The 21,862-nt window shown below is 32.7% G+C and overlaps 2 protein-coding genes across 7 annotated transcripts in view; one reads left to right on the top strand and one right to left on the bottom strand.

The window, feature by feature from the left end:
* The window catches only part of Fdl (fused lobes), a 219,364-nt gene that overhangs the window by 33,039 nt on the left and 164,463 nt on the right, over window positions 1–21,862 (bottom strand). For 5 of the 6 annotated variants that reach the window (XM_076412442.1, XM_076412444.1, XM_076412446.1 and 2 more), the window contains 4 exons: window positions 21,643–21,797; window positions 11,229–11,386; window positions 8,978–9,314; window positions 2,364–2,508 (listed from right to left, as the gene is read on the bottom strand). In XM_076412442.1, the coding sequence (XP_076268557.1) occupies window positions 2,364–2,508; window positions 8,978–9,314; window positions 11,229–11,386; window positions 21,643–21,797 (795 nt within the window). Of the gene's footprint in view, window positions 1–2,363; window positions 2,509–8,977; window positions 9,315–11,228; window positions 11,387–21,642; window positions 21,852–21,862 lie in introns of all 6 variants that reach the window. The other variant, XM_076412447.1, reaches the window with a different exon arrangement.
* The window catches only part of s-cup (spermiogenesis-related protein stanley-cup), a 106,791-nt gene that overhangs the window by 40,294 nt on the left and 44,635 nt on the right, over window positions 1–21,862 (top strand). The gene's annotated exons all lie outside the window — the stretch shown is intronic.

Raw genomic sequence — 21,862 nt, 5'->3', positions numbered from 1 at the left:
TTCGCAAGATAATAATCACATCGATAGTTTTATGGAAGAAATGTTTTGATGATAGCTCCTTATACAGTGGTATATAAGCTTCTTCACTTCTTGAAACTTCTTAACTTCTTGTTTTCTGAAAAATTCTTTAAGCAATAATATTTTTTTCTTTATCGTCCTGTGGCTTCCAACTTTAAAAGCTTTACAAATTAAAAAAATGATTAGATTGTTTAACATCTATATTATGTTGTTGTATCTATGTAAGTTGAGGACACAGAGAACACAGATGATCCCTCTCTTGTCATCGGCTTTAGTTGTGCAGAAAGCTCGTAGTGAAATCTGTTTCTTTATCTTGCTATTAAGTATGTCTTATTACAAACTTGACATATTAATTTACCTTCACTGCAAAATTTAAGTCATTCAACTAATTTATCCTATTTGTAACAACTGAAACTAAACCTACCTTTGACTCTCTATATTTGTAATCCTGTTAAACCGCTGAAATGTTAAACTAAAAGGCCTTCTTTTTGAATAAAAAATAACGTCAAAATATAACTTTATAAAAAGCCATACCAAACGCCTTAAAAGTAAAACCTATAAATGCCCAAAATTAAATCAGAGTAATATGGTTTATCGCCATTTCTTTTGAGGACCGTTTAGCTTGCAGTACCCTGCGGTGTTGCCAAATCTAAAGGCAAGAACTATATATTGTACTAAATACTAAAAAACGTAACTGTAACTCTATTTTTTTGTTTCATACTTAAATATAAAAGTTAATTTCAGAAAATCTTGTTACATAAATGGATTTTTTAAATTGACGGTAAATTTGGCAACATCGACTTTTAGCATTTCCACTTGCGGCGAGAATACTGCGCAAACCAATATACAAATAGTTCCGATAGTAGCTCTTGACCACGATGATTTTTAATGTATCCTTTGTTGATGCATCAAATTTCACTTTTAGTTGACAACTTTTGCTGCTTTGTAACATCTAATTATTATCACTAATATTTGAAGATTTTTGCAGACATTTAACAACGTGGCCCACTAGTACTAACCCAAATTGAATTTTAGAGGCTGATTGAATTTGATATTTCTCTATATAAAATAGCTGTTTCCCATTCAGTATTAACGCATTATGCTATGAATACAGATGTTAATCATAGGATGCTCAAAATTATATTTTCGATATTCGTTACTTTTGTTGTTTCGTTTGAAGAAATCTATTACAGAAGTCCATTGAACATTTTTAGAAACTTATGATGATGATGCCTTAATAGTTTTTCAACAGTAATTTAAAATTAAGGCATTACATTTGTACTAAAAATATTAGTGTAGTGCATATCTTGATCCCTTTACATCTTTGGGGTCATAACTAAACGAAGGAGAATATCATTTGCTCTAAATTATTTAATTTTTTGGAAGTATAAAGATAAATAAAGTCTGGATGGTCTCATATGTCTCGATGAACGAAGATATATGAAATATTCAAAGGCAAAAAAACACTTAATTTTTCCTATTATTCAAACATTTTTAATAAGCTCTATATAAATAATTAATGATATTTTCACTAGGTGAACAGTAAAATGAATAGAATTAGGACAAAGTTAGATGGCTTCGATGGCTTTTATTATAATATGATATATTTGAAGCTAATGATCTTAATTAGGTTTCTTTTACAAAAGCGTAAAATGGAGTGGAGCAAATAAATCTCTATTGAATGAAAACAGTTGAAACAATCGATAGTCGCAAAACATTTGAACCACTCAATAGTGAAAAAAGTTGTTTGAAGAAAGTAGTAATTACTATTTCAGTCGAATACATGCTTCGAATGTTTTTTTCGTTCGTGACACTACGTAGTACAATTTAAGAGAGAAGAAGACATGTATTTAAATTAGTAAAAAAGGAATATAATAGTAGTCCAAAAATAATAGTAAACATAATGTAATATAATAATATATGGATATTTTCTCATAAAAAAAATTAAACTATGTATATCAACTATTTAGCTACGGCCATCTTTCTAAATGAAACAATAGTTTTAATTATCGTTTATCGGGATTTTTTTTTGTATTATTTTTCATTAAAATTTCAACGGAAGAAATTTTAAGTAAAAAATGGAATAAAACGTCGTATTTGAAAATGACAAGGGAAAATCAGATTAAAGGTAGAGCTGGCAGTATCGCCTGCTTGTACGAATGTACGATGTAAAATGACGTGAATGGGCAATTGTATTCATAGGTATTAGTGGTTGCTTATCTGTGTACTATTATATTTATATTATTTAATGTTAATGTAATATATATTGCATATATATTTTAGTTTTGTGTATTGCTTTTAAAACATTTTGGCTTAATCTATTGATATATATGGATTCTACTTACCAGCACTCGTTTAAGGCTTTCTATTGACATAAAATTTCTGGCAGTGTCAATCATAAGGCCTCTGTAAGGAAAAGTCGGAGCATCTTGGACGGTGGCTCCTTTGATTACTTTTAAGGTACCTATAGTACCTTCATATTGATCCCACCTAAAACAACAAAGAAGCGTTTTTTATTAAATTAGCCGAAAATTCAGATCGGCAAAACTTATTAGGATCTTATCTTATCTTATCTAGATCTTGAGAGTGCATCATATTGTTTTATCATAAGTTCCGGTAAAATTTAGTTTTGTTCAATTTTTAGACCTTAATGAAATAAACAATTTCGACATTTTTTATTTATGTTACTGTTAATAATAATCAGAATGATAAAAACAACATTGGAATACACTGTAGTGGTGATACGAATCCAAAACCAACTGACGATTTCAATACCTCTAAAGGCTCAAAGCAACGTTTTGGGCTGAGTCTTACCCTATTCAATTTTACTCTAGAATACATAGTAAGGCAGGTAGACATCGGGAAGGAAAACTTGCTTACCAACAAAATGTTACAGGTGGCTGTTTATGCAGATGACATAAATATTATGAATCGAAGAGTAGAAGCGGCAAGTCAAGCATATTCAGAAATAAAACTACATGCCAATAACACTGGCCTTGAAATTAACCCGAGTAGAACAAATACTCTAATACAGAAAAAAGGTTGTGAAGATGCACGAATCATAGTGGAATATGATATTGGGTCGGTGGGTCACATTACATACCTGGGAGTGGAACTAAACTCCGCAGATAGAGAAATTCGTAGAAGAATAAACATAGTCAATAAAACCTAGTTCGCAATGTTCCAAGTACTAAAATCTAAAAACATACACCGCAATAATAATCTGAGAGTTTACAAAACAATAATAAGACCTATCACAAGAGATGGAAGCGAAGCGTGGACCATGATGGAAATAACAAAAAACATGCTCAATGTCTTCGAAAGAAAGGTCTTGAGAAAGATGATGGCACCAATTAAGGACAATAAATCTGGAGAACTAAATCTAATTTCTCTAATCTCTCTTATAGTGGGCGGGGTATGTGAAAAGAACGGATAAGAGGTTACCAAAAGGAATTTTAAATAGTCGAATGCACGGAAAAATGGCAGTGGGAAGACCCCCGAAAAAGCTGGGAAGATGAAACTCAGGAAGAGCACGCAAGCTTCTGGGCATCCGAGTGTGGAGGACAGCGACAAGAGGTAGAAGATATAGAAAGTCAAGGCCCAGTTTGGGTTGTAGCGTAATGGGAAGAAGAATTGATATAGAGCCCAAGTTTCTTTTCGATTAACAATTAATAACTTTGTCCAGGGTCATTTTAAAACAATTCTAAGGAAGAAAGGAACAGAAAATATCAGTCATAAATGATCAACATTAATTTCAGGGAAAAACAAGCGTCTTGATTCATATTATCATATTATCATAATCAATATTTTTTTAATAAATGGAATGAGAGCTAAACGTCAATATGATTCCTGAGAATGAGTGGCTAGCCTCGGAAGATATGCCATAATTAGGATTAAATATTTCCATCTTTCCATCTTAAAAAACATTTTTTTACTGGATTTTCCATTTTCACTACGTGAAAGTTACGCAAACTTAAAGATAATAAAAACGGGAATGACAACTGAATAGTTAAAAAGAAAGATCTTAATATATAAATATATTTTAATATAAATATATGACACACCATAATAATATATGTACTTTGTTAAAAAAAACAAAATGGCGAAAAAGGGCAGTGTTCCAAAAATGCATTCTAATCATTTTCTAAAAATTAATTGAAATTCATTAAATGAAACCCCCCAGCGCATTATATTGACCATATTAAAAAAAATATGCTAAAATCTCAAAAAATCGATTTTAGTTATTAGTACGGTGAAGAATCCTGAGATAATAAAAGACGGGGTATACTTAAGATTCAGTTATTAATATTGTAATCGTCTCAAATGGCCCCTTAAAATCTTATGGTACAACTTCATTTTAAGTCCGAAATAAACTTTATTTTGATTGTAATTTTACGGTAATTTTTCTGAAGTTCCGTCAATTTTTATCTCTGTAATAACCCTCGAAACTTTTTTAATTATAAATTATTTATTTTAATATTTTGTCAAATTCCATAAAATTGTTCGTGTGAATTATGATTAATACTATTATTATATTAAAATATTTTTTTTCTGATTTTGATATTCTGTTAGTGAAGATTAGTGCTTTATTTAAGTAAACCATAAAAGATCAATTTCAAAATTTCAAATCGCTGCTTATTATTACTCTGATCAAAAATGCCGAGCCAGACAGAACAGATTGCCTCTCTAATCAGTTACTTCGAACAGGAACGAGATAATGGAGGCCCTCTCTTGTCATAAAATTCATTGGAGAGGTTAGGATTTTTACTGTTAAATATTAATTCGGTTTTATTAAAAATATTTTTTAACGTGTTGCAGCTGCACTGAATATTAATACGGACAAGGTCATTGAAATGTCTCAAAAAATGAAAAACATAATCTTGGATTCACCGAAAAGAAACCGTTCTCCTACGAAGAGAGTGAAGAAACAAGATCAGCTTGATGTTAGCACTATCAGAGATCAAATATATGAAATGTATAAAATTAGTGAGTGGTTTTTTCAATATAAACATAATTTAATAAAATTAATTAATTAATTCAGAGGAAATCAGAGTCTGAAAAGTTTCAAAGAGGTCTAATTGAACTTCCGGACGTGTTAAGACGACTAAAGTTGATGGAAAAAGGTAAGCGTTGGAATAAAAATTGACCGTATTTTATTAGTCATAACATTTAATCATTCATAGCATATATATTGTGGTTCATGCTAGAAATTGGATAGGTTAATAGCACCTTAAGTTTCGATGAACCCAATCAGACACATTGAAGAATTTAAAAATGATTTAATTGATGATCCTTTGATTTGATTGAAATGATTGATGAGATGCTGAAAATTTATGTCCATTAAATATGTGTGTAATTGTTCAGAATAAATATAAGTATTTGGTTAAAATGTAAATGTAATGGTAAATATTCCTATTATAATAATTCAGTGACTAATTAGTAGGAATAGTGTGTGCAGTTAGTAGCAAAAGAAATAAAAAATACAGTGATATTAAAATGACTGGTCAAAGAAACGTACCATCGAAGGAAACAAGAACTAAACGTAAAAAGGTAAATATGCTCTCCAATGAAAGTAAAATACACTACTTGGATATACAATTGTTAATTAGGCGAATTAGGCCTTAGGCCAATGGGGGATATCACTACATAAAACAACACGACTAGAACTTTACCTCACAGATGGTGTGGAAAAGTCAATGTAAATATAACGGAACAACTCTAACCTATTGTAGCTGCATAATTAACTGAAACTTAAATTATTGGATAATATATGCATTAGATAGACTATAATGTTAAAATAAACAATAATATTTGATACTGTTTTTGTTTCATTATTTTATTTAAACTAGAATTTTGTAATATGTCAAAGCCAAACTAAACTAAAACTTAGAGTTGATACGGTAACCTAGCAACGTTTTGACGTCATTATTTTAGATGACGTATGATCATATCAACATTGGATAGGCTATATATTCTTCTGCCCGTGTGTTTGTTATTGAACTGCGCGTAAACGGTTGAACCGATTTTGATGAAATTTTCTGTGGGTGTATATGTGGATTCGAGAATGGTTTATAGCGTAATTAGACTTGATAGGTCGCAGCGACAAGATTCCGGAACTTTTTAAAAATATTATTTACTTCAACTGGCGTATATCTGTTAGAGTGACATTTTCATGGGATAAATTAAATATATTATTATATTAATATATTATTTGTAATACTAAAAGTAAAACGTGCTGTCTTCGACAGATCAATTGAACTTAATTCCCATAAAAGTAATGTATTCATCCGGTCTCGCAGATATTTGCCCTCTTATGGGATATAGGGAGTTACACAATACAATGCGTGTTAATTTACAGTAATATATTGAATAATAAAAATAACATTGCCAATATATGGTAATATTTTCAAGTATTGTCATTGTCAGCTTTATTCCCAATGATTTTAGTTATTTTAGTGAAATTTCGTCTACATTCCTGTTAATTTTAACTTAAAGAGTTGCTTATATTCATTTGTTGTGTATTTATTAAAACAAAATACAAGGACGATCAAGAACCAAGACGAGAAATAGTGCAGAAATGGTCCATAATTATAGGTTAAATAGGACTACTGAAGAACACTTGACCGATAATGTAAATGGAAATCGAGAGCAACACAATGAACGTCTTCGAGCTAATTGAGAGGCACGTCATGTTCGAATATGGCGCTGAAATAGACTATTGCACAAGTCGTCTTCGGCATTATTGTAAAAAATGTGAACATCTTCATGCATTTAAGTACAAAGGTGAATCGGCCGGTTTTAACCGAAACCATAAAAAATACTATCAGGTGGAGCCACATCTTATTTGAAATAGTTTTAGGTTAAAATTCGTAAATTCAATTGTTGCTTCCATAACATCATTTGGAGCAACACAAATCGTTCAGAATGAACATGATTATAATATTGTACCAACATCAAAATTAATGACCAAGTATACTATCAAATTGGTTCTTTAGTTTCAATACCTATGTCAACTGGAAAACCAATTTATTGGCCAACTGATCAAGAGAAAACCCCAGACCTGTTAAATTTCTTTATAGTAAGAAACATAACATAAAACTATATAAAAGTCGAAGAAAATTTTGAGCTAAGGTCAGATCATACGCCAGTTCCAACAAGCTGCTTGGAATAATACTCCATAAAATAAGAGTACAACTAAAGGAATTAATTATCAAAAAGAAATGAAGGAAATGGTAGCTGGAAAACGTAAATTACGAAAAAATGGCAACAAAACAGAACACCTGAAAATAAAAATAGTTTAAGTGATAGAACTCAAAGACTGAAAAGGGAAATACTGGAAATACTGTTCAGGTGATAAAGAAACTGATTACTCACTGTGGAAAGCCACAAAATATCTAAAGCGCTCATGTCTAGTCCACCACACAGTCCATCTATAAGAGACCTAGTGCGAACAGGGCACGTTGCAATCACCAAAAAGCAGAAGCATTCGCTGAATATCTAGAAAAAACTTTCAAACTAAACGAAACTAATATTGAACATAATTTGCCGGACATAGAAGCTGAAAATTCGATGATTGAATTAGTCACGCCGAAAGAGCTAACTAAAGTTTTTAAAACTGACAGTAGCCCCAGGAAATCACCAGGCAACAATTTATTAACAGCAGAATTACTGCAAAAACTAGCAAGAAAGGGAATTATAAAACTCACTATTTTTAGATGTAGTTCAAGCCTTCGATAAGGTTTGGCATGAAAGCCTAGTTCATAAACTACAGAAAATGCTACCAAAACAACACACCGAACTATTAAAATCATACATTACAATCAGGATGTTTAGAGTCAAACAAGAAGAAGCTTACTCTACAATAAATGAAGGTAAAGCAGGTGTACCACAAGGAAGTGTACTGGGACCAATGCTTTATCTACTTTAAAATTGTGATATACCACAAATGGAGAATATTACGAAAATTATAACAGGCAAGTGACAATATAAATAATTGGACACAAGCTTGGAAAATAAGAATTAATGAAAGTAAATCTGTACATGTGCAGTTCACCTATAAACAGACCGCACAAACACCAATAACATTATATAATACTGTAATTCCATATAGCAACAACACTAAATATCTCGGAATTAATCTTGATGCAAAACTTCGCTGGAAGGAACATATAAAGAAGAAAATAAAAGAACTGGAAATGAAATATAGGAAAATGTACTGGCTAATTGGAAGAAAATCACAATTATCAGTACATAATAAATTGCTATTATATAAGCAAATACTGAAACCTACATGGACATAAGGAGTTCATTTACATGGATATAAGGAGTTCATTTACATGGATATAAGGGGATGTTCTGCAAAGAGTAACATAAATAAAATAAAAAAATTTCATAACTGGGAACTGAAAAGTCCTGAGAGGTATTGTGGGCACACAAATATTATAAGACTGATTACCTACATCGATACCTTCGAATACCCACAGCCAGTCAATAAATCAAGAGAATTGCAAGGGGGCATGATGAAAGACTCCATTCAGACACACGACTAAAAAGAATCAAACTATCTGATCTTGTGTGGTGTTGTACAGTGAGGTGCATATAATAAAAAATACAGCAGTGATATGTATAAACATTATTTCACCAGAGAATGAGACAGGGCCGATGGGTCCTCCTAGTTATATACCTAGATTTAAGTTATCATAAAGACAAATAGTAGGTTAGATGGAAACTCATGCCGATCTAAAATATTTTAAAATCCATGTTATCGACGGTGAGTAGCAAACATTAATACGCGTTCTCTATACAACCACATCGAGCAGATGGAGGATAGAGAAATTGTGTAAACTTTGGGGTCGTTTTTAGACTAAATAAATGCAAGGAATAATGTTCAGCATTTTTAAGTGTTAAGAAAATCCTGTCAATTTTTATGACTAAAGCATACTCGTTTTATGATACTTACCATATCAGTTGGCTTAGAGTTTCTAATCCATGTCTTGCACCGAAATACGTTCTCGCCGTTATATTCACCAATATATCACCAGCTCGCTGTTTCAACGTTAGAGTGTAGCTCTCGTCGGTTTTTAACTTCAGTTTTACAATGTCGCCGTGTACCACACTGACGCGAACGATAAACTTATCTAGATCAGTCTTTTCTTGAAGGTAATTGTTGTTACGAACTAAGCTAAGTACGCTGTCGTTGAACGACGAGAACGCTTCTTTAACGAGTGCCCTTGCAGCTCCGCTGGTCAGCGTTTCGAACTCGAATTGGAGATGGTTGAATGTGACAGCCTTGCTACCTGGAACAAGAATAATAGTTAAACTATGATTTTTTTGCTCGGCAGAGACAATGTAACGTAATTCGTGAAAATGAATGCACTTGTTTTTCGTAAGTATCATTTATATTTAACTAATTTTATTTGTTTTGTAATAGTTAACTTTTAATTATTTTAATCAATAAGTCCTACGTTAATATATACAGAAGTTGGGCACAATAAGACGAACACCTAACATATACCTGTTTCTTAATAAGGTATTGAACTACTATTTGAATTTAAAACAGCTGCAATTGTTTGCAGAATAGATTCGTAGAATGCCTATATAGTTTACAATGGATGTTATCGCATTATTTTTTGTTTTACCAAGATGACCAGCTAGAACCAAGTGGTCTTCTGCTGATTTCGCTTCGGTTTCGGGGTATGATTATTTTGCGTGCGACAGAGACCCTGGGTTACGATTGGGATTGTCGTACTTGATTTACTACCGAGGTTTGTGAATGGGATTTAATCAAGATGTTCTCGTGTTCTAAGTGCCTATGGAGAACCTTACACTGAGCATGTTTATGAAATTCTTCACAAAGGGGATGCCTGGTTCGAGGTGTATGTTGACATTCCTCATAAACTAAGGGGCATTGAGTAACGCGTGGGATTTTTTGGATTGGAATACTTGTAGTAGTTCAAGTGGTCCCTCAGAGACATACCTGTACCACACCTGTGCTCCGTTGAGGCTAACTGGATGGACAAACATTTTTTATAGAGTCGCTTTCTGGGGGATTGGAAGTTTACTTTTTCTGGAGAGGAGTGGAAATAGTAGGCTGTACACTCAATTTCCTTTGTAAATGGCGTGCTGTATTTGGGCTGACCATTGAAATCTGTGGTCGAACTGAAGATCGAGGTATGAAAATCTCTGGAGCCAGGGGATAGGAACTTTATAGATTTGGAGGCGATAAGCGCGGAACTCCTTCTTGCTGTGGAACAGAATAGCTTGAGTTTTGCTCGGATTTATCTATAGCCGCCAGAATTTGTACCGCGCTATTGCTTGGTTCAGCTGTACTTGGAGTTTGTTACGAATAGCGTCGGGAAAATAACTGGTTCGTTCCACTATTTATGTAGTTCTTTTGCAGCTTAGCGTTGACTTTCGGGTATAAAGTTCAGGTTAAAAGGCAGTACCCTCTGTATATCATCTATCTGTCACTTATCTATCTAACTATATATATATATATATATATATATATATATATATATATATATATATATATATATATATATATATATATGCCGTTATCAAAATGACTACCCTTATTTTTAATTTGTTCATAAATTTAATTCATTCTTTTCATGAACATATTTAATTACTGGGGGTCCAGTGTCTTCTGGCCACTTTGTAAGTATTTTTGCAATTGTACTGAGTGTAGTGATGCGACAAGCATCTTCTGCGCCGTAATGCGAAATACTGATAAGCGCCTTTATTAAACCAAAAATATGATTACGTTAAATTTAAAATACTGCCAATTTAAGGAGCACTAAACTTCGATTTCGTTTTTAGGACCTCTTCTGGTTTTGATTTGATTTGATTTCCTCTAGTAGCACGTTTTCGTGTAAGAGAATAACATGAAATTCCGATCTTCTCAAAGTCTCAAAATCTCAAAGTACAGATAGCATTCCGCTGTTCAAGAGAAATCTGTTTGCGCTCTACTAATTTATGTTCTTGTGTATTGTAACTGCTATATGAAGGTTACAAATTTCACTAAATTCTAAAGTATTTTGAAGAGTATTCTAAAGTATTCTAAAAGATTTTGAAAGTGTGAATCCATATTTAAAAGATAAGATTGTATTCTATATCAAATAAATGACTAGATAGCCAATTTTAAGATATTAAGCTCTTTTTTACAAAATGAAGGACTTGATATTATGTTTAGTTAAGTAAATACATACCCAATGTCACTGGGCCAGTTGGTTGTGGCCACAGCTGCGTAGAACCACAGAGCATGCTGCATGTTGGCAACGATACAGCTTTGATGTTGTCGGTTATGGGATGGCGCTCGCACCTCTGGTTCACACAGTGCCAAGTCCATTGGTGAGGTTGAGATTTTCTGTAACAAAATTCACTATTATTAATATTATTACTGAAAATATTTATTACTACTGATTGTCCGCTGTCTGAAATTTAGTAAGTTAATTACGATTTTGTAAAAGAGTAATAATCAATGAATATATTGGTCGGAGTAAAAATAATTTCGGGTTTTTGTATGATGAGACTGGAGAATTTTTAAGATTTTTGGGCGAAACATTGAATAAAGCGATTTTAACAAGCACTTCCTTATGGTAGCTTTACTATTTTGTTGCGATAATTGTGCAAAGACCAGAACAAACTGTACTCGAACGTTGTTAAGTTATGAGTAACCCTGTTTGAGCTCTTTTTTCGTATCCAGTTTTACGTGAATGGTTCAAAACTATTTTATGGTTAAGGTTTAGTGCTATAAGTTTAAGAATTTGATCTATTTGTTCAACTTCGGTAATATATACGCTATATAGGTTAACCTCTAAGATAGAAAATTTCTGACGGAAAATGGGAAGACCAATACTGATACTGGCGTTTGAAGTGTGGTAACGTTTGGCTGAGTAAGCAAATTACTCTACCTTTGATTCTAGAATGTTTTATGTACCTTTCAACGCCACTATAGTATGGTTTCATTGAATACATTTAACTCTAGATAGGCAGCTTTAAAGCCATCTATTGGGAAAGACAGACATTGTTTTTCCTAACTTTATATATGAAATAATAGCTGATGCCTGTTTGGCTGTATAAAGTATTTCTCCTGAATTTGAAATTTGGAATTTAAAGCATTATATGTACGCCTCGTAAATAAAAAATGTTCTCAGAGCAGATTCTGATGGAGCAGAAGATTAAATGTTCACAGTACAGATCATTAGTAGGACCTTGATCGTCACTACAGCACATTTCCAAATGATTGTCTTTCCACCAAATACAAGGTAACTGATTTCCTATACCCATAATTTTATCATTTGAATAGTTAATTACTTTTCTATGTGGTTCAGGATGACTTTGATTATATTTTCTAAGAGCTTCTCTATGTACTTCATAATAACTCTGTATCGTAGCAGTTTTTTTAACTTCTTCAGTGTGAGTTAAATAATATTTTGAATTAGCTTCTTTTAACTGTATATTCCTAACTACGGTTGTAAATCTCTTCCTTATTTCTTTGTCCCTAACTGAACGTATTAATTTAGTTCCAGTAATCACTATTTTGATTTAAACCATTTTAAATAAAATCAATCTGTCAATCTTTTGTCGACTGTATTAGGTCTTACTTCATATATATATATATATATATATATATATATATATATATATATATATATATATATATAGATTTGGACATATATATTTAGATATAAATATTTTTAGACCAAACTGCCTAAATTGAATAATTCTTTTTTGTTGTGTTTTTTATTGTCAGGGCAAGGTTTTGTATAAGAAATAAAGCTTACCGAAAGGTATTTGTATTTTATCTTCTTCGCAATGGTGTATGCTTATATCGACAGTTATATTGACACTATCATGTACTGTAAAATTTTGAGCAACGGTGAAGTCCTTAGATTTTATGTTTGCTCAATATTAACGATGGCTGGTTTTATATCTTCAGTATGGAACGGATTTTACAGCAAAATATCCTCAATACTGTTGATTTATGGTAGATTTAAGATAGAGATGAGATTTAGAGTTAAGATGGTAGATTTATTAAAACACAAACGTATATAATTATCGTTTGCTCTGCTGTTTTGTTGAAAATAATATGGCAGCGTTTTGAATCCGTATTTTTCAATGTTTAAAACAATTAAATATAATTATAAATAGTAGAAATATTTACCTGTGATTGATCTTATTAGATATTTGTTTATTAACAACATCTTACATTAGATATGCTTTGTACAATCTTATTTTACAAACTAATGTATTACTACTGTTTTGTTGTACTTGCATTAACACACAAGCAAGGCGAGTATGGGATAATACATCAGTGTGCATTTACCAAATATAACTAAGCTACTTAAGCTTGAGTTAAAAATACACTTTACACTAAACAAGCTCACGTGGCTTGGTTCGCTTTAATCTTCTGATTTCCTGCGTGATGTCCAGTCGCTGTATTGCTTCCACGTTGCTACGATTTAGAAACCTATTTCATGTTTTAAGGCGAAATCTTAGTTCATTTGCAGTTCTTAGTCATCGTGCAGTTCTTCTTTGGTTACGTAGCGATAAGCATTTCTAATTAATCGTAGAATTTTCTTTTGGATACGTTGGATTACTAGTCTGTAGTACTAAACTAATCTGTTTGAATTTAGGCCAAGTTGTGGTCAAGTTGACTATGAGCCTAATCTGCTCTGCTTTTTGTCTAACATGATGTTTCCAGTTTAACCTACTATCGAGATATATTCGAGGTATTTGGTTCATTCTGATTGAGGAACCGGGCATCCGTTAAGTGATATATTCAGGTTTTTGTCATTTCGCTTCAACGCAAAATTAACGTGCACAGATTTGGAGCCATTAGGCCAGTATTTTCCAGTCTCTTGTCCATTTGTAAATTTTGTTTACCGCTACTTGTATTTTTTCTACAGCCTTAGACAGACATACATCTTTTGACATGATAACTGTGTCGTCGACAAAGTACTGTCTTTTTTGTTGTTGGGATATCAGCTGTATAGAGCAGATATGGGAGTGGTCCCAATACAGTACCCTGTGGAAGTCCAGCCAAAATAAATTTAACTGTTGAGAGTGTCCCTTCATGCGAAACTCTACATTTTATTTCGAAAATATATGATTCCAGCAGTCGGCAGTAATTCCGCAATTTGCTCATTTTCTATAGTAATCCCAAAGGCCAGACCTAGTCATAATCTTGTGGGATGTCCAGGAATATTGCAGAGCAGTATTTATTTTCTTCGAATGCCTTTTCAACAACCGCTGTTAGTCTGTACACTTGATCAATTATTGAGTGGTTATTTCATAATCCAAACTGGAAATTTGGTATTTATATAAATGGTTTAATACGTTTTAACGGCAGTTTCTCAAATAATTTTGAAATCGTAGGTAGCAGCGAAATAAACCTGTAAGATCAAACTTGGTGTGCCGGTTTGTTAGGTTTTTTAAGTATATTTTTTCGAACAACCTTAAGACACTCTGGAACATGGTTCAGTCTCAAACAGGCATTTAGTATATAGTCAACGTTATTATTGCTTTTCGTGGCAGCTCTTTTAATAAACCAGGTGAAATATCATCACGAGCTTTTTTAGGATTGAGGTTATTGTCCATTGGAGAAATCAGAAATTTATAGTTAGATCGTGCTGATAAATAGGATTTATATCTATTGTAGATTGTATATCATGTTCTGCGCATAATTCAGCCTTTTCATCGTTGCATCGAACCCATTCATTTTGATCATATTTAATATGCGGTACTACAATTGGTCTTTTAAATCTCTCAATTGCTTTCGTTAGTCTGCTGGTGGCTTTTATCAGTAAGTGTAATTGTATAATAATGTATGGTTGACTTACATATTTTTCGAAGCAACTCAGTTTATATTCTTTAATCTTTTGATTTGTCTGATTACTATTTCTAGTAAATATTGTTTTGTCTACAGCATTTCTGGTCCTGTGCAAGATTGTCTATACTTTTAAGCCTTGCGTTAAACAGATTTGTTCATGCATTATAAGTCTAAACGTGCCCCGATTAGTAAAATCTTATTATATAGCTTACAAGAGTATTGGGAACATAAATAAGGCTATATTTATTGAAATATGTGACTATATTTATGTGAAAGGACAGAACCTTAATCGCTGACCCTTATAGTTCTAAATTTTTCAGGCAACATACGTTACTAATTCCAAAGAGTTTTTATCTATTGAGGTCATATACGAATCAATAATTTTTTTGGTATCTTTATATGACATCATTACCCATATTTCACGTTCAGTTCACACAACATTATTACGACTAAGCCATCCACATCTTATAAAACTTCCTAATTACCTCTAAGAATAACAGCTGAGGAGGAAGTCAATTTTTGTCATATATATATATATATATATATATATATATATATATATATATACATATATATATATATATATATATATATATATATATATATATATATATATATATATATGTCACCTAAAGTAACTTTAAGTTATTTTAAGTTTGTATGTGACCTGGAACGCTCTTAATGAAGCAACTAATTGAGAATATTGTAACAGTCTCTATAACACCAATTATGAAGATTATATTGGTCGTTTCATATCTTGGTATCCTTTGGATGCCCTTGTTAATGCGTTCTTGGATGTTGTTAACATGTTGAAAATAGTGAATCTCAGCATTATTTGTACTCCAGCTGATATCAATTTGTAGAGCGAAGATAAGTAGACAAATGATTAATAAGAAGAAATATTTAGACATTGCAAACGGTGAAGACATTCCCATTGAAGTTAGATATATACAGGGTGTCCCAAAAACGTAGTGTCATTTTGGAGCAGTTTAGCTAAGGAAAACGACAACGTGAAATTGTTTGTTTGGTTAATATTACGCTGACTGTTTCTTGTGCTGGCGAGTGTTGCAAGGATCTTGATCAGGATAATGGGCATCCAGTAAGTGGAAGAAAGAAGGTGTACCACCAATACTTCTGCTAACCGCAGGATTATCAGGAAACAAATGTAGAAAATTTCGAGAATCTCCATGAGAAAAGTCGTCCATGAGACTAGTAAAAGCAAGTCATTGGTTCATCGAATAGCCAAAAAAGAGCTCAACTTCAAGGCATATAAGCCCCAAAAATTTCCTCAGAGATGAGAATAAGCTGGTACGGCTCGAAAGATCTCGACAACTCAAGCGTCGGGCCGCTGCTCAGCGATAGGAGCACATGCTCTTCACGGACGAGAAGCTGTTCATGGTTAAGCAAGAGCACAACAACCAAAATGATAGGAGCTGGTCCGCCGAGGCTCCCGGTACTATTTCGTTCGCTATCATCGAACATGGTCAAAATTCGCACTTTATCATGCTCTAGAGCGGAATTTTGCGCTTGCAGTAATACCCACCTCGTTTTGGTAGATCAAGCGTTTAAAATCAACCAAGAAATATATCATAGTGACATTAACGAGGCTATCGTAGTTCCGTGGGCTCAGTAGCACTGCTCAGCGATGCCAATTGGACGTTGCAATAGGACTTCGCTCGAAATCGACGAAAGACTGGTGCCGAACCCATTTACCTAACTTCATCATATCGGAAGATTGGCTTACATACTAGCCAGATATCAACCCGGTAGACTACAGCATATAGTCCACTTTAAAGGTCAGTACATGTGCTACACGCCACAAAAGTTTGGAATCGCTGTATTGTGAATGAGACCAATTATCGCCAGAAGACATGTGGCCCATTACCAAAAATTTCAAGTCACGTTTAAACCTGTGTATCACCGCGGGAAGGGGCCACTTCCAAACTGATCGAGTATATTTTTGCTAAAGTTCCATGTTATTCTTATTCATTGTTGGTTTTCTAAATTTATATTATTTAATAAAATTATCAGGTTAAAATGTTTCATGCATTTTTTTTTGGGACACCCTGTAGTAACTGACGAGCAAGCTATGTAAATTTTTAACCAAGTTTTCTATTGAGCTGAAATAAAATAATTTGTAAGATATACATATACAGGCGCAGACATTGTAAGACAACGCCGAAAGCCAATTAAGGGATATTAAAATTGCAGATTATTTTTCTTGTAATTAAATAAAATAAGTTATTGCTATTGAAATCTTTAATTTTTTAATGAAATTTCTTTAGATTATTATACGCATATGTATTAATGGTTTCTTTCAATAAAACGTTAATTATTTAGGTTAATGTTCGTTAATTTCGATGTGAAGTACATTTGGTTTGAATTACTTCACATTAATGAACGTGTGCTGTAAGTTTCGAACATCAAAATCTCCAAAATAATATTTTCCATTTTTAAGGACTAATAATAAGGCTATTAATTAAGACTAAGATTAATTTTTGCGTTAATTCTCTCTTAATATCTAGTCTATTAATAATTTCGAACTATTAATTGAAATGCAGATATTCTAAATTATTGGCGACCTTTCTTGGGCCGGATAGATGGGAACGTTCCGCGATTTCGAACAAATCCTAAATAGCAGATACTTTATCTGCAATTCAGAATGTGCAAATCAGATTTGGTATAAATCTTATACAGACGCCATGTCTAATAAATACGAATTAATTCATCTAGGATGGGGTTTCTGGTATACAAGCGCAGTTAATATTCATTATTCAATGTCTGGAACATGTTTTGAGAAGTGCAGATGATAGTTCGCCGGAAGTATGAATGAAAGGCGATGGCTTTAAGGATGTCTGATGCAATGGCGACTGCTTTTTCTGAATAAATGCGAGTAAAGTTAGTTTGGCACTTGGATTTACATTTGGAAATAGTTTTAAATTATCTAATTATATAATTATAGTGTCAGTGTCACGAAAACTTGAGAACGGCTGGATCGATTTGGCTGATTTTGATTTAGAAAATATTTACAAAAAGGGAAGGAATTACAGGAAAGGTTTATAAGCTAAGAATACAGAATAATTGCGAGAAAAATACTACAAAAAACAAATATTTTCCCATGTAAAGGTGTTACTGTCATCAATAGTTTCACTGTCATAAATGGTTCCGAAATTTAATTTGTGACTAAGAATGATAAATGCTGATTAAAACTGCCGACCACTATCATTAAATCGCGATTAGAATGTATAATGTATTAGACATTGAAGATAGTTTCCCTGTACTGACTGTCTAATACTTTGCCATGATTTGTATTTCATACAAATATGGGTATTTTTAGTAAGCAAATCGATTCGATAACGTAAAAATCAAGTAAAAATAATTACACATATGTCAAATATAATATAGCTATGTGTAAAAGTAATTTCGAATCGTATTTTAATTGAGGTCGACTAAAGATTTATTAAGAGTAGAGTTTAAATTTATGGTAAAGCATAGTTTGTAAATGTTTATCATGTCTGTTATTATTTAGTGCAAGTAACAAATTTAATGCGTGTTTACTTTTATTATTAACAATGCCGAGGGTAAGACTACCTGACTTAGATCGCTGAAGTCAATCAAATGTGCGACGAGCTACTTCACGTGCTAAGTGCACCATGAACAGCGAAAGACAGAAAATGATAATAGCCGTATTAGTAGACCACGATTGAGCCAGAGAATGTTTAGAATTGAAATGTATAGGCTTAGAACGTAACGAACATAGAAGGAGCAGCATACCACTGCTATCCGGAAATAGATTATGGTGCCAACAAATCAGTTATAATTATATATATAACAATCGTTAAACACAACGGTGAGTCTACTGGGTTACGTTGTGCCTGTGGATTAATTTCTGGTATGGGAAATTATTCTAACCACTTCTTGGTCAATAATTAAAAATATAATAGTCGTTTTCAAATAACATCCAATAGTGAAAAGAACTCTTGTCCAAAAACAACATCAGACCAGTCATCATATCGAACAAAACACTTGCTCGCGAGCATGCTGGGACGTTTAATTCATTGACGAGGTTCCTGAGAAGCTTCTGCTCAAATTCCTGTCCAGTAGGTTAGTCCACAGCAGTCCGCTCTTTGTGTTCTTACACTATGAATTGTGTACCAGGAATCCATGGAAGAGAGGTGGTTTTCAAAGTATGGATGTTTTCTAATTCTAATAGTTCTGGTGACTTTACAAGAAATGCTTCAACGTTAACCGATCTTCTTCTTTTTTTTTTATAAGCATATCCTATTCTTGATGAGTAAGTTTATTCCGGTTATATTTTTGGGGATCGCTGATATGATTTGCTGAATGAAGAATGAAGGTATGTTTGAACTGAGTAATTGTCAGTGATTGAAAGGCTTAAAGTACCTTTCCATGTTTAACAACTAGGATAAGATTTTGGGGTATTTTGTAGACACCTACTGCAAGGTATAATATTCAACGCGCCCCAAAGTTGCTATTTTTGAATTAATTCTATCAACCTATTGTAACAGGTCAATTGAAAAGTCTCCGTCCTGACACATAGATGACTCTACTAGAATTAAATCCATATGTTTTTTAGTTAGCCCTAACCGTTAAAAGATGCGTGTATAAATTTAACTGTCGGATCATTAGTTTGTGAATTATAGCATTTTGAGTGAAGCAACTTTTGTTATTGTGGAAAAAAATGGATAAAATGATTTCGAATGACGTAAATTGAAATTTAATGAAATAGCAGACACTCTAAAAATATCAACTGAACGTGTACATCATATAATTCACGAGTATTTGGGTATGAGAAAGCTCTGTGACCTCTCACTTTTGACCAAAAACAACGACGAGTTGATGATTCGCAACACTGTCTTTCTACTCCTAACCACACATCTATATTCTTCCACAGCTAGAGTAAACACACCGTTTTTTTTTTCGAAGAAATAAGATCATATTGGTCGCGCTATTTAACATATATTTATTGTCCAGAATAGGGATACTCAAAAAATATGGCTATATCGATATATCGATACTTTTTTCAAAAGAAACTAAAGATATTTCTTAAACATTATAAAAAAGATTTCGATAATTTTTTTCCCGATATATCGATATTTTTAATAAAATATTTATGAAAAATTGTATAATCTAAAAGAACTATCTAAAATAATATATGTAAAGTATAAAATTTTTGATAAGATATGCATAAATAAAATTCAAACAGCAAATACTGTAAAAAGTTATTGTATTTTTGAGACAAGAGCATGTTCCATTTGGCAGTATTTGTAGAAATTGGTTTCGGCAATTAGAAACTGAGATTTCGATGTTAGATGCAAGGGATTTTCGGACCAGTCATAAAAATGGGAAGATGCATAATTGGAGAAATTACTGATGAGTATCTCTTCCAGATACTAGAAAACTTATTAAAGAAATTATTAAATATACATCTATAAACTATGCCTACACGTTTAAGATTTATTGAAATGATCAAAAGCAATGACATTTGTTACGGCATTAATTGAAGTCAAGATATAGTGCAAAGAAATTTTGTATGTTCAAAATTCGATTTCTACCTACGAGAGGATCATAATAGTGTTTTGTGTACTTATGCAATATGCTCTTAATGGTATACTCAATGGATATGTTGCTAAACTCGAAATATGAGTTATTAAAAATTTAAATTTGAATTTGATATTTGAACATCAAGAATCTTTACATACGCTCAATGGAGGAGATTAGAGCTTCCGGATTGAGCTCTCTAGAGTCTGTTACTGCTAATATTTTTCTAAGTTTAGGTATTTCGAAATGTTGGTAAAAATTAAAAAGTTATATTAGACTTTCACGCTAAAATGGAATTTTTTGATAAAAATTTGGGGAAATATATATTAATCAAAATATTTCCACTATTTTTTACGTTTCTGAGAACGAAGAACGATGTTGGTTTGACAGCGATCCATTGTCGCATCCATGCAGCATTAATCTGAATGTGTGGTAGTAGGAAGGCGTTATAAAAACGTTGGGTTCAGTAATACCTCCCAATCGAGCTGCATCGACCTTCACAAGTTTTGTAACCTGTCGCCGAGCCTGGTCATGTAAGAGCATGCATTTTCGTCTGGTGCAATCTATTGCTGTTCTTGTTTGCAACAATGAGTCAATTTGTTTCATCAACGTCGGTAGACATCTGCAGTGACAGGTATATTCGGTTTTACCAGCTCGTAGTGCACTACACCTTGCTGATCCCTCTGATATTTCGATGTTTTACGACTTTCGAACGCTTGTACTTATCGTAATTAATCTGCTTATAGGACTTTTAATTAATATCTTCCTATATGTATATGTTTTCAACAGAGCTCATTTGTCTAAGACTTAAATTTATTCATAGCTGTTTGGAACTCTTCCATGTGTAAATGGCAGGCAAAGAAATTACGTTCAAAGAACCGCGTCTCTCGTGAACGTAAATCCAATAAAGGGATTTTAAACTAATTCTAGTTCGTAATTAGCCTATAAATATCGTCAGATTAAATTTATACGTTTTTGATGTGCGCTTGTGCATTATTCCACTTTATTACCTCCGTTGCTTTAGGCCGTGCAATCACTCTGATGGATATAGATAAATAAACATCTAATTATTTAGTAAAAATATGTAATAAAGATATTTCCTTCGTAGATTAAATTTCATGGCAAAATCGCGGTAGCTTTGTCCGGCGGTGTTCTTTTTGTGTTGCCCTTTCTTGTACGGTTAATTTCAAGGCCTTCTTTGATACGATTTTTAAAAATCTACTTACTTGTTCGCCGTATAGACGTGCTTATAAGTCAAGACGAGGGGTTGTAAGGGCTTGGAGGATTGTTGCCAGTACAAGTAGATGAAGAGGAACACGCAAAGTAAAGTTGCGACCATCAATGCCTTTCGTATTTCGCCCTGCTTCATAATTTCGCAGCCCTGAAAATAAATAGATAATAGATATAATTAGTATAGATTTTGCTACTATTTATACTATTTAACAT

The sequence above is a fragment of the Rhynchophorus ferrugineus genome, unplaced genomic scaffold, assembly GCF_030347505.1.
Source record: "Rhynchophorus ferrugineus isolate W39M unplaced genomic scaffold, kcgeb_rfMv2 rfM8, whole genome shotgun sequence".
NCBI lineage: Eukaryota > Metazoa > Arthropoda > Insecta > Coleoptera > Curculionidae > Rhynchophorus > Rhynchophorus ferrugineus.
This window is presented reverse-complemented; position numbering and strand designations above follow the sequence as displayed.